Source organism: Gambusia affinis, linkage group LG05 (assembly GCF_019740435.1).
Source record: "Gambusia affinis linkage group LG05, SWU_Gaff_1.0, whole genome shotgun sequence".
NCBI lineage: Eukaryota > Metazoa > Chordata > Actinopteri > Cyprinodontiformes > Poeciliidae > Gambusia > Gambusia affinis.
The window spans coordinates 5097875-5115740 of record NC_057872.1 but is presented as its reverse complement, the minus strand read 5'-3'; the positions used below and the strand labels follow the sequence as shown (position 1 = coordinate 5115740).

Below are 17866 nucleotides of genomic sequence, written 5' to 3'. Positions count from 1 at the left end.
ACTGTTAATAAAGCTTCTGGGAAGGGAGTGTGTAAATGCTGGACGCTGAGTGAGGGGCGGAGAGGGGAGGACGGAAAAATATTAAAGTAGTTGCAACTACAACCAGACTTTATAATGCTCGCCTAAAATGACGTAAACACAAAAGAGTCAAACTGGAAGGCAGCAAATGCTTTCTGTCCTGGAGCTGGCCAGCAGAACGGACTGTACAGTAGACCACACACACACCGTTCTGTTGTTATGCAACTCACACACTACGGGGTACAAGACATTTTTGGTCATCTCTACTTTCCGCTGTCAGTTAAAGGGCCACACATCCTAGCGCATGTGACGTCCATAATGTTTAGGTAAAATGCATTTCTAGGTACGATACGAAATGTAGGTGCTGCCTCCAGGCTCCCATCCGCAGTACTGCAGTCGGCTCTCAGTAGCTGCGTTTCCATTGCAAAAGTGTGCCGATCTTTGTAGGTTTTCTGCTAGTCATAGCCCCCCCCCACAATTTTGCATTTGCTGTGTTTCTATTAAATATGAAATGAAATGAATAAATATGCTTGTTTATGCAATAAGTTATCAAAAAAAAGCAGCGCAATGATCCTCTAACTACTTCCTGCCATTTTCTTCTTCGTGGTTTGAGCCAGTGGCAACATCAGGTCGTTGATTATGTGACTCGTGTGATGTGAAAAAAGTTTCCATTGTTGTTTTTTTGTGAAATGAACCAATTTCAATACGACCAAAAAAAACCCACCTCATCCTAGCGCCAAGACTTTTTCAAAATTGGCTTTGTTCCATTAACAAGTTTACCTTCAAAATGTCAAATTGCACGACTATATTGTCAATGGAAACATAGCTTCCGACGTCGAAGTGCAACATCAACAACTGGCCTGAATCCTAAAAATATGAATACATTTTTTACTTTTACAATCAAACATAATATTCACAAAAGTGACATTTTTAGACGGTAAAAGTTTGAAAGTATCAAGTATATCACAGCTTCTCTATACAGTTTGCTGTTATCCACTCTATATGTGAGGTTTCCTAATATCCATGATGAATTATCTTCATGTATTTCGAGTAAAAACTTGGATCCCAGTTTAATTTTAACACATGTGGAATCATTAATCATCCATCAGATTAATACCTGAGTGGCATCGGCGTTTCTCCACAGGAAGCTTAGCAGTTACACATGCTCACTGTCTGAGTTTGGGGCAGTGTGTGTGCGTGTGTGTGCGTGTGTTTGTGTGTGTTTGGAGTGAATATGTGGACGTCTCGTCAAGGTGATGTAGATGTAATACATGTGCTTGTGTATGTCTGGTTTGTGGTGTCCTCACATGTCCCTCTTGCTGTCCTCTCTCGTGTATTCGCGTCCCACTACCCCCCTCCTTCCCCTCCACCCCCTCCCTCCAACTCCACCCCCCCTTACCCCCCCACATTACAGGAGATATGGATGGCCATTGGTGGGACCATGCGTCATGGCATAGCAGCGAGGCCTCCCCAATGTCTTTGGTGAGACATGTGGAGCCCTGCCCTGACCCTCTTCCCCTCCTGTACCCCCCACCCCCACGTCCTGTCCTCTAATCCCATCTCTCTCTCTTTCTCTCTCTCCGTTTCTGTCTCTGTCTTTACTGTCCCATCCCCCCCCCCGTCCCCCAACACCCTACCCCCCCCCGATCTCCCCGAGTCCTTTGTCATTTCATGTTTTCCTTTGTTTTATTTACACCTTTGCATGTTGTTTTTTCTGTTTTCTTTCTGTTTTTTATCCCACGCCTGTAGGGGAGAGTCAAAGGGGGAAAAGAAAAACTATTGGGCAGGCATTTAAATCCGAGCCGACACACACCTTATCTGAGAGGCAAAAGAAAATGGTGCGCTTTGGGGGACACTCATTTGAAGAGGACTTGGCATGGTGTGAACCACAGGTTAAAGACTCGGGAGTTGATACGTGCAGTAGCACTACCCTAAACGAGGAGCATAGCCATAGTGAGAAGGTACTGAGAAAATGTAGCCTGCATTTTGTGATTCTTCTTCTTCTTGTTTATGATTTACCCATTCAGTATTTGTTTACTTTCTCTCACCACCTTCAGTCGGATGAGATGTTTACGTTCAAAGTTTTTATTTGTCAAAGTTAATTTTCCTCACAACTTGGTTATTTCTTTTTATCCAATCACATTTTTGCTAAAAAAACCCCCCCAAACAAACCAAAAAACAAAACAAAAACACACACACATACAAGTTTTGGAATCTCTCTCTCTTTGCTTGCCACTTGTACTTGCTGTTTTGCTCTCCTAACAGAAGACACACGTGACACAGTAGCTGTTAAGCGATAGCACTGACGCACAACCTCTTTGTTTGTCGTGGCACACAGAAATGTGGGTTTCTCCTAGAAGATTATTATCTCCTAGTTGCATGCTCGTTCTCCTTTCGTACATTGTGTTTCTTGCTCTGCAGCAGTCCTGTTTAGCTCCGTAGGATCACCTTCTACTCAGGCCTCTCCTCCTCACTCTACTTTCCTATCCCACACCACCCAGTCCAGACGGAAACCTGCCCCCCCCTCTTACCCCTCGCCTCCAAACACCCCTTCACTCACTTCAATAGCAAAACCCCAAACATACACAAAAATGGGAAGGTTGAATTTGTTTTGCACCAAAAATGTAAACATTTGTTTTTCTTTTTTCCCTTCCCTTCCCCTCTTTTTCTTTCAATTGTGTGATTTCACTTTATCTTTGTCTCTTTATCTTTATTGTGAATCATTGGTGTTGCATCCTTATTATTATTATTATTATTATTATTATTATTGTTATATTTTTAATCCGGCACCCAGTGGTCTACTTCATTTGAACTTGCCTTTCCCCCCTCCTCCCCCTTGTGCCGTCTGCTTCTCCCCTCACCGCTCAACTCGGTGGTTGCCTGTTCGTGTGCAGCGAAGCGGCGGAGCGCCGCTCTGCTCTTCCTGCTTCTGTTTAAAGTGCTGGTTTGAGGGGGAGTGTTAGGGCTGCTTGCTTTACTCTGCATGGGATGCTGCATGAAGCTCACTCCAACCTCACACTAGCAGGTTCTCACAAGCTCTGAAAGTTAGTAACCGTACCAGCTGAAGTTACGACGGTAAAAATGTAAATTTCTTCCCCAAATGCACGAATTACATTTATTGGTGAGTTCAGAATTGAACCACCAATGTACACGTTTTTCAAACAAGACAGCATCCCTCATAAATCATCAGAGTTTGTGTGAACTCTCTTCCCCCGAAATCAACTCTGACTGTGTTACCTTCATGCCCCCTTTTCACCAGAGACAGTTGTCTGCTTTGCTCTGGTTTGACCCCTTTCAAATGAGTGAGTTGTTAAACAAAAGGTGTGTTGTTGCTCTGACTTTGTAGCACCCGGTGACATGGCAGCCATCCAAAGACGGAGATCGCCTCATTGGCCGTATTTTGCTCAACAAGCGCATGAAAGATGGAAGTGTGCCTCGAGACTCAGGAGCTCTACTTGGTCTGAAAGTGAGTTTCTAATACAGTGATGTGGAAAAGTATTTGCCTCCTTGTAGGTGTCTTCTGTCAACCTCAGTAAATACAAAATGCTTTTATTATTAAGGCAAAAATCTAGCCTATCCAAGCTGGCCCTATGTCAAAAACTGCCTTAAGACATTTGTGTACTATGCCGTGTTTCACGTCACTCTGGAAGAGTTTTATTCAGCCACGTTTTAGGATTATCAAGCAGTATTCCTTCCGATGCATCTCAGTCAGATTTAAGTGCAGATTTTTGGGGGGTTGTTCCAAATCCTTCTTGCCCATTCAGAGTTGCACTTGCTGGTGTGTTTAAGATCATTGTCCTGCTTCCAAACCCAAGTAGGCTTAAAGCTTAAGGTCCCACACTCATTGCCAAGTGCTCTCTTTTAGCACCTTTTGCCAGAGAGCAGAATTCAAAGATCCACCAATTACCTCAAGAAACCCAGGTCCAGAAGCAGGAGAGGAGCTCCAGAGCTTCATACTGCCACCACCATGTTTGGCTGTTGGTATCATGTTCACTTAAAAAAATAAAAATAAAAATGCTGTATTGGTATTACGACTAATGTCGCAGGATGCTCATTTTTTAATAAGTTCCACTAATTTCTTGGCAGTCACCAGAAAATGTTCCTAAATGTGTTGAGCATTATCAAAATATTTTTGCTTTTCTTGAGATGGGCCCTTGCGTTCTTTATCATTGGAAGTCTTGACTTGTAACTCTTCCACAGATGTCCTATATGATATGACATTCCCATAGAGCTTTTCACTCTAGAGAGGAAGGTTTATCGCTGTTTTATGTTTCCTACATTTCTAGATCTTCACTGGGTTTCAGTTGAGTCCAAAAGTCTTAAGAATGGATTTGGAACCCCTTCCCCACTGAAAGCTTTCAATGACTTTGTCATCTGTGTTGGCATTTCTTTAAATCAGGCAATGTCGTGTTGCCAAATGGGTTCTATGGAAGTGATAATAATATTATTATTTTGTCAGTCAGATAGTAAGTAATACGGCTTGGGTCTGGCCATTGCTGTTGGCTGTGCTATGTTGGTTAGGATTGCTTTTTTCTATTTATTGTTGTCTGCAGTTTAAAATTGTTGGATAATTTAAAACATTTAATATGGAAAAAAAGCAAAATCAGACTTTTTAAGGGGACAAACTTTGTTTACTGTATCTGTATCGCCATGTGATTCTCAGTACATCATCTGATTTTTGTTGGATGTTTATGGAACATATCTAAACTTTTTCATCAACACATATATTAGATAACATGTAAAATAATGGTCAAATTCTATATGTAATGACAGACATTTAATATGTTGCCACTTAAATATTGATTGATAATTACTATAAAAAGTGGTTTTAACTTATAAGAGACACTAAGATCACTTTTTTCCTGTGATTTTGTGTTTATTCACAATTGTTTTTTTAATCTTTATTTCCTGTGCCAGTGTGTTAGATATGCAAAATCAAGCTCAAGTTCAGCAGGTAGCTAATGAGGACTTTGTTTTTGTAAATTGTTATATGTTTAGTGAGATTTGAAATATGAACAGATGAGCTGGGACTTGTATTTTATGTAGCTTTACTCCTCTGTTCTAAGCATTTTACTTAAATACTCAATGTTATGTAATGAAGTTTACTAATAGTCTCAATGTGCTCCACATTTTCTTTAATGCTATTCTTTTGAAATTTATAATTATGATCACAAATTAAGATTTTTGTTGACAAGTCTGTTTTAATTGCTAAAATTGTACAAAATGTCAAAGTTTTAAAAATGACCAGCTACAGCATCAATCGGATTTATTTAAAAATGTACTTAATTTTACTTAAAAGCAAGAATTTTCACTTTTAAATTGTACATAGAAGTCTTTGGTTCTAAAGTCCATAATTCTCTTGTTTATTTTTATGTTTGGCTAATTTTAGCTTGCTGCATAGTTAGGTATTAATACTTAGAAACGTTTTTACTTTTTATATACTTGATTATGTTCTTGATACGGAGCAAGTGGGGAAAATGAAGTGTTCATAAAATATACATTAAAATGTTGTGTCCTCCTATAATTGGATCATATAAATATGCAAGCTAACTCTCTGTACTGGTGTACCTCTTAATTACTTTTAGTTTTTTTGTTTTTTTTATTATTTTCGTTTTATTTTGGGTTTTCTACTTTTTTGTTTTGTTTTGTTTTGTTTCAACGTAACCATGTCATTGCCCAAGCTGAGTGCTTTTGTTTTTTTCTTTATTTTTTATGTTTTTTCCCCCCTTTGTTTTATTTCTGCAGTTGTAGATGTTACAGTCACTTAGCACTGTTGCATAAAGCCTGCCACGAGGAGAGATAACCTAGAGCAGCGAGATGGGGAAAAATCATTACTGATTGAATGAACCTCCTGAAATGGCATGTTTGTGTCTGCTCAGTGCTTCTGTGCGTTTCTGTCCGCTCAGCAGCTGCAGCCGACCAACTGGACAATCCAGCCAGCCATCCGTCAGGCTGCCAGCCTCGCCCTCGCTGACCATCTTTCTCTCATCTCCTCTGCTGGCCTTCCATTCGAGCTCCTGACTGTTACATAAAGTCATTTCATTTAGCCGACTTCTCTAAGCTTCTTTGTATGTTGGCATTCAGCTGCCATTAAAAGGGATTTTTTAAATTTTTTTATCTGTACGCTGCCGGTGTAAGCTGAGTGCAGCAGTGTACAGCAGTTCAGAACTGTATCGTGCAGACCTAACCCACGGCTGTTTCAGAGCCACAGAGCTGTGCTAAAAAGCGTCCCCAGGGACTGAAGTAGAGCCACGGACGGTTTTTAGAAGTTACGGGTTCACATTTACCAATGACTTTCTCCAGGAAACGCTTTTATTTTAGTTTCAGATCTCTTAGGCTGCTCCTACTGACATGACATTAAGCAGAAAATAAATATAACTACTAGGAGTGCACCGACTGGGGTTTTCTGGCTGAGTCTTTACAAAAGCCTGACCTGCCAATTCCGATTTTGGCCGATACTGATTTTTTTTGGTCAAAAATGTTGCTAAATATAACAAGAAAGTCACTGAGCTGGTAGCAGTGGGGTGACTATTGTTAATTGAAAGCGTGCAGACATGACATGGTGGGTGGGTCTGTCAGTCAAACCTCTCTCATGGCAGAGCAAAAGAGGACAATGGTTAATTTTTAGTCCTTTGAAGAGGTAGATCAGCTCGGTGGACAAGTATTGGCAAATTACTGATCTCCCACCATTAAGGAAATCGGCGACAATTTATCAATGCACCCCTAAAAAATACTCTGCACGCTCTAGTACAACCCAAGTTTACTTCACAAATATGTTTTGTGCTAATCCAGTGATAATTTCTACTTTCACAGGTAGTTGGAGGCAAGATGACAGAATCTGGCAGACTTTGTGCTTTTATCACTAAAGTGAGGAAAGGAAGTCTAGCAGACACAGTTGGACACCTAAGACCAGGTATCAAAAGCACACCCCGTCTGTTGTTTATATTCCATATCAACAAGCAAATAAATGATCTCATTTGGTGTTTCTTCAGGTGACCAGGTTCTGGAGTGGAATGGACGGATTTTACAGGGAGCCACATTTAAAGAAGTTTACAATATCATCTTAGAATCCAAGCCTGAGCCTCAGGTGGAGCTGGTGGTCTCGCGGCCTATAGGGTGAGCACGGAAAATTAGACCTCAGACCCTCACCCGCTGCTAACATCCATTCAAAGTGAACTGGGACTGTCCTTCCTCCCTCAGTTAACAAACAGAATTGTTCAGTTAATTGGTATCTCTAAAGTTTGCTTATGAGTGTGTGCGTGTGTATGGTGGTTTGTCCCGTGTGTCTCTGAGTTGCCCTGTGATGGACAGGGGACCTGTCTAGGGTATGCCTCCCTTCTTGCCCAATGACCACTGAAGATAAGCACCAGCCTCCCCCCAACCCTGCAAGAACAAGCAAGTAAAGACAAAGGATGGATGGATGACAGCCAGTCTGGAACTAGTAAAAGGCTAATGCTAATGGCCTCGCTTGGCTAGGTTAGGTTCTCCCAGACTGTTCCTGGCCAGGAAGGTGGTTTCTATGTGGGGACTCCCCCTGGTGTCTTTGGAGACCTCTGAGAGCTACCTGACCTTTGTTGGGACTGTGTTGGTGTGGGTAGAAGAAGAGGGGGTGGTGATTTGAGAGCTGGACCCAGGGGTATTCGTGCTGGGAACAGGAAAGCTAAAGGCCTGGGTATTGAACAGAATTGGTGGGGACTGAAGGTGTAATATGGCCTGGAGTGGGATCTGCCCCTCTTAGTATGCCGTTGTTTGTGCAGGTTCTTGGGTTGTGTCTCAGAGTGGTGGGTCATTATCGGGTGACCTATGGCTTTGGGGGATGTGTTGGGGAGCTATGGGTCTTCTCTGGACTCTAGTGGTTATCCTTCTTCTGTGACCACCCACAGGCTAACTCACCAGATAGCATGGTAAGGATGGCAGGACCCTAACCTGGTACGTTGACCCTTATCTCTTCCAAAGCCCTGAGAAAACCTTGTTGGAGAGGGAATGACGCAACAGACTCTTTGAAATACCAGGATTTTCAAATCATGATTTGATATAGATTAATTGCAGGCTTAAAGCAATAAAATTTGTAAGACCCATAATCAACCCTATGCCATGGCTTTCACATTATCTGGTTTCCATTCATTGTCTTGACTCAAATATTTTTGTACGGTCACTGGGAGGCCAGTGCACATCTCCAGCAGTCATTGAGGCCGAGGCACGGTAAACTCTTGTCAGGTCAGCACAGGGAAACATAGAGAGACACACAGGACAAACAGACCATTTATCCTAACAGTGTGTGGGAGGAAACCAGACTCCCATCAGGATTTAAACCCATGACCTTCTTAGTGCAAGGCATCAGTGCTACTATGTAGTCCACAAATCACAAAATCAAAGTTAATTGTCTCATAATCTTGGACAACACATTATAGCATCACTCACATCAGTGACTTTTATTGACTTTTTCCTCGATGTTGTTGCTCTCAGATAGAGCAGGGGTCCTCAAATCCAGACCTTGAGGGCCAGTGTCTTGCAACTTTTAGTTGTGTGAGGAGGTAATTCTGCGCTGAGAATCACCTCCTCAGTGCAGTGAAGTCCTCCAGAGTCCTGCTAAGGGCCGCCTTATATGATTCAGGTGTGCTGAAGCAGGCACACATCTAAAAAGCAAGACACAGGCTCTCGAGGTTGGTTTTGAAGAGCCCTGATATAAAGGGTTATACTTGACGAATTTTATGTTGAAGGATGCGTTTGGGAGGTTTTAGGCTCCACCTCTGTCTGTGATCTTTCCATTTTGATATGTGTTAAATAGATACTCTAAACGCACATTTTTGGGAGCAAAGCACGTTATCTTAAAAAATTAGCTCATAAAGGGCCAGTGCCACATTGCTTTATCAGCATATTTTCCCTGTACCTTCTGGCTTTGTCATTCCCAGCTCTGTATGAAGTTTACCAGCGTTTCTGGTCTTTTTGTCAGTAATGTTTTTGAACAAAAATTATTTAAAAACTGGCTCTTTGCTTGGTCAGTTCCTAATCTAACCTGCTTTTACCTGCTGAGGAGGCTGTTGGCAGAATGAAGACTAATGTGATATAATGCATTCAGCATTAGCTTAAATTGATCCACTCAATTCTTTTCCATATCGGACTGTTCTTTTCACTTCTTGTTCATATCTGTTTTCCAGAGATATTCCGAGGATACCCGACAGCACACATGCACAACTGGAATCAAGTAAGTATTCTCATAATCTTTAGCAAGTATTAACATGCCCATATGTATTATTATTAAACAGTCTGTAAATATTAAGATTAGAAAAGACCCATTGCCAATTCATAAACCTTTTCAGAACTCAAATAGTTCTCTTGGGCAGTCATGGACCAAATACACACAGAAACCAGTCCTGCTACAGAAATAGGACTTTTTGCATGGAAGTCCTATTGTTCTAAATGTGGAGCTCTTAAGAGGGTAGATGGCAAACATTTCCCACTGTTGAATACCCTATTAATCATATTTTTTGTCAGAATTAAATTACCTAAACATTGTTCTGTATTTTCATGTGCAAGCACAGCATTTAAACCCAGCCACCTTACAGTGTTTTGCAGTGTTTGCATTCAAATATAAGACTCCCATCAAAGCCTCTTTTTCCAGAGATTTTAGCCAGTAAAGTTAAAATATTTTTTAGCGTTTATGTTCTGAAATGCATACAAGAGTGTTTACAACTGATTGGGATTGTCCCTGGTTATAATTTTGAATGGAGCAGACATGCAGAGTTCATTTAAAATCTACTGTACCTACACATTCTCTCTCAGTTTTCAACAGCAGTCCATGACCTTTAAGGTACAACTGCTATGAAACAATCTAATGTCAATGCTGTACTACTCCTTACTCCTTTTCCTCTCTATCTAGTTTTATAGTTGACTAAAAGCTCAACATAAATTGAACATCAGCACTTTTTTGTTTTAATTGTTTTGTTGTCGTCTGCCAGGTTCAAGCTCTTTTGAGTCTCAAAAGATGGATCGTCCCTCAATCTCTGTCACTTCCCCCATGAGTCCCAGTATGCTGCGGGACGCCCCCCAGTACCTGTCAGGACAACTCTCAGTAAGTGACAACAACTTTCCATACACACCAAGGCAGAAAGACTGACAATTTGTCTGTAGTTAAAGAGTTCTTCGTAAATGTGGAATACAACATTAGCACGTGCAGTGCCTTATGGAAGTATTTGTAGCCTGTAAAATTGTCCACATCTTGTTATGTTGCACTTACAAGCTTCAATGCAATGGGATTTTATTGGGATTTTATGTCAAAGATCAACACAAACTAGCGCAAATTCATTCAGCACCCAACATTTTGCGGAACCATTTTTCCCTGCAATTACATGCAGGTGCAAGTCTTTTGGGTTTTGTCTCTAACAGCTATGCACTTCTAGATACTATGAAAATTAGCCCGTTAATCTGTGAAAATCATCTTCAAGTCATGCCATAGATTCTTAATTAGATGTGTGTCTGGAAATTAGGCCATTTCAACACATGAAATGGCTTTGATCTAAACTCACGGTGCTCAAACTGTGCTACAAATCCCACTGGCGCTTCTTTGGCTGCTTTCTGCAAAGTAAACTGTTAAACATGATGCAAACCAGTGTAAGCTAAACTCAAGCTAGGAAGCTACAAAGGCCAAAAGATTAGATTGAAATTAAAATGAACAGCAGTGAATCAAAAATCAGCATCTGGAAAATAATAATTTAACTCTTCTGCTTTGTGATCAGGCTAACTATTGAAATCAAATACCAAACAACAACAATGAGGTATTTTGTGCTTTAACACTGTAACAAGAGATGTATAATAAATAGTGAGTGAGTGAATGAGACAAGTGAAAAATGTCCACCACAGTTTGAAGGGGATTTCCATTAATTTTTACTCTTCTTAAGGCTTTATTTCAATATTGGCTTTCTTCTTGCCAGTCCCTTATATTGTAAATTTGTGGAGTGAAGGAGTAGCACTTGTCCTGCCAACAACTGAGACGTGCATCACACGTTTCAGATTTTTTAAAAGCGAAAACTTTAGAACGATTCATCGTTTTCCTTCTGTTTCACTTTGAGCTACTTTTTTATTTCCTTCACGTAAAATCCCAATAAACTACATTTAAGTTTGTGTTCACCTTTACAGTTATGCCCTACTTAAAACCTCTGTAAAACTATAAAGTCTGGGTTGAGATGATTGTTACTTCGACTGTTCTCTACTTTCATCAGTCTGTTCAGCTGGCCTTTAGCCAATCCAGGACAGGACTCTAGATCAGGCTGCAAAGTGCATTCTACAGTATCTGGTATAAGAACCCTCCTGGGGTAAAATAAGTAAAGGGTTGCATTAAAGCAAGGAACAAGTCAATCCTCAAGGGAAGTTGGTGTAGAAATAGTAACACCACTGAAACACATCTTGCTCAAAGTTTGGTGATTTAATAGTGAAAATTTGGCGAAAAATGTCTCAAACCTGAATTTTTTTCAATGTTTTTTGTAAATTCTGTTCACGACAAACTTTGCAAGTGTTTCCTGTTGTTTAATGAAGACACAAGCATTAAACAGCTACTAAATTGTTTCGCAACTGATGATATCTTATGTTCTCTTTTTGTGGGAGAATTTAGCATAAAACGAATCAAACTCTCACGCAATTTGTCCAGTCCTCTTGGATTACACTTAAAGTTTGATTAGTAAATTTCAGGATTTTGTTGTGAGTATTTACAAGGCTAAAAGCAGAGAGAAAAACACCTGATAAATAGAGGTGACAAAGAGGAGAACCGCTAAACGTTTGGAGAAGCATTTTTTTCTCCTTAGAATAGACCCATGGCAACAGATGTTTGGTGGAACCTACAAACTCCGGTTGTTGTTTTAGAGTGCAATGTGAGATTTTTTTGGTTTTATTGCATATTCTTTTTCTTTTTTTGTTTCTTTTGCTGTTGAATTTTGCTTATCCAGAGCCAAAGCCTTAGTAGAAGAACAACGCCTTTTGCCCCTAGGGTCCAGGTAATGGGCCCTGTAAAAAGGGCACACACTGTCTCTTTGGTTTTTTTGCTCACTTACTGTCGACTGGCTTCCCTCCCCCCATATTTTTGGGAAATGCATTCTTGGGGGAAATCGTAGCATCAAATTTCCCTCTCAAAAGAGTGCATTGTGTGGTTTTTCTTCAGTTTGATGTGTTGGTATCATGGTTATAATCGATTCTTCTTAGTTGTTTCTCATTTTAACCCATTCACGTCATTATTCCCTTGTACTGTAATGCATGCTTAACTAAATTGAGCAGCTTTTGAAAGATTCTCTCTCATTGCTTTACTCTTTTTCTTTTTTTTTTCTCCAAAATTGTTTTTAGTGATCAGCCCCAAAGTGGATAATTAGTTTTATATTTGGCAGTCAGTGAGGTTGATTAAATTTTTGTCTTCTTCTTTTTATAAGGACAGTGGTATGTGAGAAAGTATTCTCTTTCAAATATGATTTTACAAATGTATTACAAAGGCAAATTATTTGGAGTTAATCTGTATTTAAAATATTATATAAATCGTATAATTGTAGATATGAGGTAAGAATCCAAAAGAATCTGGATTCTTACTTTACATTGGAGATTTTGTTGGACTTTTCTCAGTCCTACAAAACCATATTCTACAACAGACCGACATCGAATGCTTAGAAGAATACAACAGGACATTTTGTGTTCCTGTTATCAGGAACACAAAATGTGTTCCTGATAACACATTTATCAGGAACACATTGACCTGAAGACCGTCTCCAGGTCAATGTGACCAGGTCTGTCCGCAAAGCAGATTTAAACCAGCAACCTCTGCCAAACTGCTACTTTTCTTCTCAAAAGTGCAAAATGGCAAAAGGGGGAAATGACAAGAACATGCTGAAGTCTGGCTCTCTCGTTTCCTATAGAGAAACTCTTTTTTTTTTTTGCTTCCTGTGACCTCTTTTTTAACACCACACTAATCCTGATGAAAAGGTTAACTTCGAGTCTTCATGCTACAGTAAAAACATCCACACTGAAGAGTGTTCTGGTTAGCACAGTCTGATAGCACTTATGCCTGTTTCTCACAGCAAAACGTTAAAATGTTTGCCGATATTCAAAACCTGAGAAACCACACACGAAGATTATAAGTCTTATGTTAAGCAGGTTTTGGTCATGGCCACACACAAACCAGCTCCACTCAACAATATTCAGGTGTTAGATGAGAAATCTCGCAAAACCTCTGGAGATCAAACATGAGTTCAGCATAAACAAACATGGCTGACTGGGAAGACGCAATAGCGATAGTTTGTGGACTTTCTTTAAACATTTTAGAGCAATTGCTGCATATATTTTTCTCTATGTTTTTTTCTTTTAAATGGAGATAATGATGTTTTTTTTTATTTATTGTTTTGCCAAAGTGAAGCTTACTGGAACATCTTTAAGTGCTCTTCTCGCATTGCTGCATGAAAGCTGGTATCTGTAAACAGTGGACTCCCTTTCCATGATCATATTTTAAATGAAGTATGGACAAATGTTTTGAAGCCTTGTTTCTCATTTCATCTGCTGTTCTGAAGGCTTCTTGTGAACTTTTCCATCTTTTAAGTGTCTTTCACCGGAGTCCATACTTCTCCTTTAACTTGATCGGCATGATTGGTTTCTTCTTATAAGTCACTGAGGGGGTTTCTAAACCCACTCTGAGACTACCTAATCAGTGATACAAGAAACTTTTTAAAGAAATATTTCAGACCATGACACTTTTAACATTTTAGTTCATTTCAGTTAGAATAACATTATGGCTATTAGAATGTGTCAAGGGATCTCTGCTTTGTACCAGGCTTGACAATCTAATTTAATTCAATTCAACTTTATTTATGTAGCACCAATTTACAACACGTCATCTCAAGGTACTTTTCAAAGAAAAGCCAATTTAATTGATTCTAGTTGTCAAACAATGCAGTTAAGTCAAGGTCATTACTGAAATTGGTTTAAGAAGTTTTCTGTTTAAGAAAACTCAGGGGACGGTTGTCCTGTCAGACTGCCAGTTCCCGAAACAACACAAAGAAAAATTCTTGTAAAAGCTCACGCGCAGTCAGTGCGACTCCGCCAGACTGCGCACAGAAAGAAACTACTTGTGGGGTCCAAATGGCCCCGTCTCTTAAGTCCGCAGGAGGGTTAGCAGAAAAAAAACCTCCAGCAGAACCAGGATTCAGCTGCGTCAGCAGCCATCTGCTGCAACCGACTGGGGGTTTAAGCAGACAGATACGCAAAACAGAAACAGAGTCCCTGATCTGGGAGTCATTTCTGTGTTAAGGAAAAGTAAGACATCACTAACAGAAGTAAATTAGATCTTGAATCAGAGTTCATCAAATGCGTTACATAGTCACTGTTGAAATTGCTCCTTAGTTTTGCAGCAATAGGAACCTCCAAAACCGATGTGAACTGTTCACATTGGTTCACCAGCCGTTGCAGTAGTCTTTCAGTGCTTTCAGTCACTTTTTTAAGGTGACCAAAATCATACGTCATATCCAAAGAAAAAGCACATTCAATTTATTAAGCAACGGTCTTCCCCAAATTAAGCAGAATCCAATTTTGAAATGAATCTCCAAAGACGATTCAAAGAGGTTTGACGTCATGATAAATGTCCTGCTTAACGCGTGACTTGACGTCCTTTAAACATGTTTGCCCCTTCAGGTAGACACAAGAGAAGATCCTGGACTGAAACCAATCACTCATTTAAAAACAAAACGGGTCTTACAGTCAGTGAAGCTAGACATAAATTGTTCTGTACTAACTTCTGCTCTGGCTTGATGAAGTCATCTTCTCCTGCATTGTTTCTTATGTCTTTGTTTTAATTTTTTCCCATGTGGATCCCTGGTAAGGTGTCAGCATGTCGTGTTGGCTCTGCCCCTACAGGTCAAACTCTGGTATGACAAAGTGGGTCATCAGCTAATTGTAACCATTCTGGGTGCCAAAGACTTGCCACCCAGGGAAGACGGCCGTCCCAGGAACCCTTATGTCAAAATCTACTTCCTGCCTGATAGAAGGTAAGACTGAAATAGCTTGGTGATAGTTCAAATCTGTTATATAAGTCTGTACCATTTTGTCAATAAACTGTCTGTATAGATATATTTTAACTTTGTAGATTATTGGATTTGCTTTTTGAATTGTTTTGGAATTGTTGATGTGACGTCACAAGCTTGTGTTTTCATGTTTCCACCATGAAAAGATGGACAAATATGTGCATGCAGAGTTGGGTATAGTGACATTTAATCAGTTACATTTACTTTTGGAACTTTATTGGGGGGGATCACTTTTTTATTATACTTTTTACTTTTACTTGAGTCATTTTAGTATGAAGTATTGGTACTTTTACTTGAGTAAAATTTCTGGTTACTTTACATATTGTGAGTAACTTGACTGGATAAATAACAAGCACATTTTAACCTCACCAGAGACACGCCTGCAGATTTTGTTGAAGTTTCATAAATTTTATATGGGAAGAAATTGGTTTAGAAAAATGTTTTCTGTTGTTTTTTAAAATTTGATTATGTTTGCCTGGTTTCATTTTTGTAATTATGTTATTTATATAAATTATTTTCATTTTGGTCTTTAAAATACCAAAATTAAAACACAGCTTTAAATGTTGGTTCCTCTGGTTATGTAGTTTTTAAATACGAAATGATTGATGTTTCTGTTTTTACCAACTACTTTTTTCACTCTTAGTGGAGTAATTTCTTGGACTTTTTACTTTAACTTGAGTAAAAACATGTTGCATTAGTGCAACTCTTCCTGTTTTAGAACGTTTGGGTCCTCCCCTCTGTGTGTGCGTTTCAAACTACATTTGGTTGTGTGTGTTTCTCTGGATCACTGGAGAAGTGGTTATTAGTGAAGCGTTAGTGCAGTAAACAAGCGTCCACTCGCTGAGCATGCTGTGGTGCTGTGTCCTGTGCTGTGTGGTGTTTGCTTAACTCTTGTGTCCGCGGCTCTTCCCTATTGAGGTTCTAAATAAAAACAGTCTGAATTATTGTTCCTCCAGTGATAAAAGCAAGAGGAGAACAAAAACAGTAAAGAAATCCTTAGAGCCCAAGTGGAATCAGACCTTTATGTATTCGCCGGTCCACCGGCGGGAGTTCCGGGAGCGCATGCTGGAGATCACGTTGTGGGACCAAGCCCGGGTCAGGGAAGAGGAGAGCGAGTTCCTGGGAGAGGTAAGGGAATCAAACCTCTGGGCCGTCCCATCGTCAAGTCATAATGCTAACCTGTCAGTTTCAGGGATTTCAACTCGCCGTCGTGTCAAACAGATTGGGCACCGGTAGAAAATGCGTCCATTTTGGCTTTTATTTGAGTTAGTGAAATGTCACAAATAACAAAGTGTCGCTTATACCTGTACATAGCCCATACATTTTTTTAATCCAAAATTTTTCTGAATTATTTTTTTTGTGCCGTTCAATCATTTTGTAAAAATAAAATGTAAGTTAAAATAATTGATTTGAATGTAAAAAAACCCCCAAAACTATAAGAATGGTGGGAATAAAATAAAATAAAATAAAATATTTGATGATAAAATATTTTTTAGATAACAGAGTCAAAAACGGATCTAATGATAAAATTTTCCATCACAGAACTCATGGTCTTCTAAGACAGCATTTATATTAAATTTTTTCAGTCACTATTCAATAATGTGGCAATTATTGAATAGTGACTAAAATACATTCTAAAAGTTGACGTTTCTTTACATATTTTGAATGATATTTTGCCGGTGGGTTTGCAATGGGGGTCAGAGGTCAAGCAAAGTTTGATGATAGATTGGTTTTGAAATTAGGTGGTTAGCCCAGAAATCTGCTTCCTTTGCAATCCTACATTTACCTGCTTTCATTGTAAGTGTTTCTCTTAATGAGTTTGAAGAAAGAAGCTGTTTGTTTGAAGCAATGTGGCCAAAAAGCTCATGGTCATGTAACTCGACTTTCTCTGCCAGTCTAAAAATCTCATTTGCTCTCCTCAAGTTCCATTTGGAGCCATAATGAAAACATGTAACATGTTATTTCTTTGTCTGAAACAGAAAAATGTGGGCAATCTGTAACAGTTTTCAACAACCTGGAAAATACTTCTTTTTTTTAAATTCTCATCCTTTTTATCATTTTTTTCATCTTCTTTCTTTTCTCTTTTTATTTTTGTTTCCTTTTTCCCTTCTTTCTTCTTCTACTTTTCTCCCCTACTTTTTTCCTTCCTTTCTGCTCTTTTAAACAGCATCATTATGTTTTAAGTCTTACCTGAGATTCTCCACTGGTTTTAGCTTCCAGACCACCACTGCTCCGTCAGCCCAGTTACAAGAAATCACATTTTTCTGCGTGCGCCTTGTTGCCTGACTTGTGCGATTTCTGGTGGCAGATTCTCATCGAGTTGGAGACCGCTCTCTTAGACGACGAGCCTCACTGGTACAAGCTGCAAACGCACGACGTGTCGTCCATGCCACTCCCACGTTCCTCCCCGAACGCACAACGCAGGCAGCTCCACGGAGAGAGCCCAACACGCCGGCTGCAGAGTGAGAATCTCTACCAAAGTTTTCCCACTAAATGCTCTTTTCCATGTTAAATGTCTAGTCAGGACACATTTTTGTACATAAAAAAAAAAAAAAAAACAAGAGCGAGAGAAAGATTCAGCTGATATCAGAAAATATGTCTTGCTTTACTTTCTGCTGCACATCAACATTACTGCTTCTGCTTTCACAGACAAAGGCTCGTATTCGTATAACTCAGGTAACGACCTCTGTGTTACCTGCCGTCGCTGCTCTGTGGAGCGCCCTGTTCTCCTGTCCTCTTTAAAAATGCCTCCCTGTGCTTCGACTCCCCGTCTCTATTCCCCACAGAGCGCGTCTTTCTGCTGC

At 39.8% G+C, this 17866-nt stretch overlaps 1 protein-coding gene across 21 annotated transcripts in view; it reads left to right on the top strand.

Moving 5' to 3' along the window:
• Positions 1 to 17866, top strand: part of rims2a (regulating synaptic membrane exocytosis 2a) — a 165210-nt gene that overhangs the window by 84780 nt on the left and 62564 nt on the right. For 7 of the 21 annotated variants that reach the window (XM_044117152.1, XM_044117149.1, XM_044117150.1 and 4 more), the window contains 9 exons: positions 1433 to 1500; positions 3365 to 3484; positions 6832 to 6931; positions 7011 to 7134; positions 9177 to 9223; positions 9978 to 10090; positions 14896 to 15026; positions 16019 to 16190; positions 17371 to 17524. In XM_044117152.1, the coding sequence (XP_043973087.1) occupies positions 1433 to 1500; positions 3365 to 3484; positions 6832 to 6931; positions 7011 to 7134; positions 9177 to 9223; positions 9978 to 10090; positions 14896 to 15026; positions 16019 to 16190; positions 17371 to 17524 (1029 nt within the window). Of the gene's footprint in view, positions 1 to 1432; positions 1501 to 1767; positions 1980 to 3364; positions 3485 to 6831; positions 6932 to 7010; positions 7135 to 9176; positions 9224 to 9977; positions 10091 to 11957; positions 12006 to 14895; positions 15027 to 15997; positions 16191 to 17370; positions 17525 to 17711; positions 17739 to 17866 lie in introns of all 21 variants that reach the window. The other 14 variants (XM_044117151.1, XM_044117146.1, XM_044117148.1 and 11 more) reach the window with 5 other exon arrangements.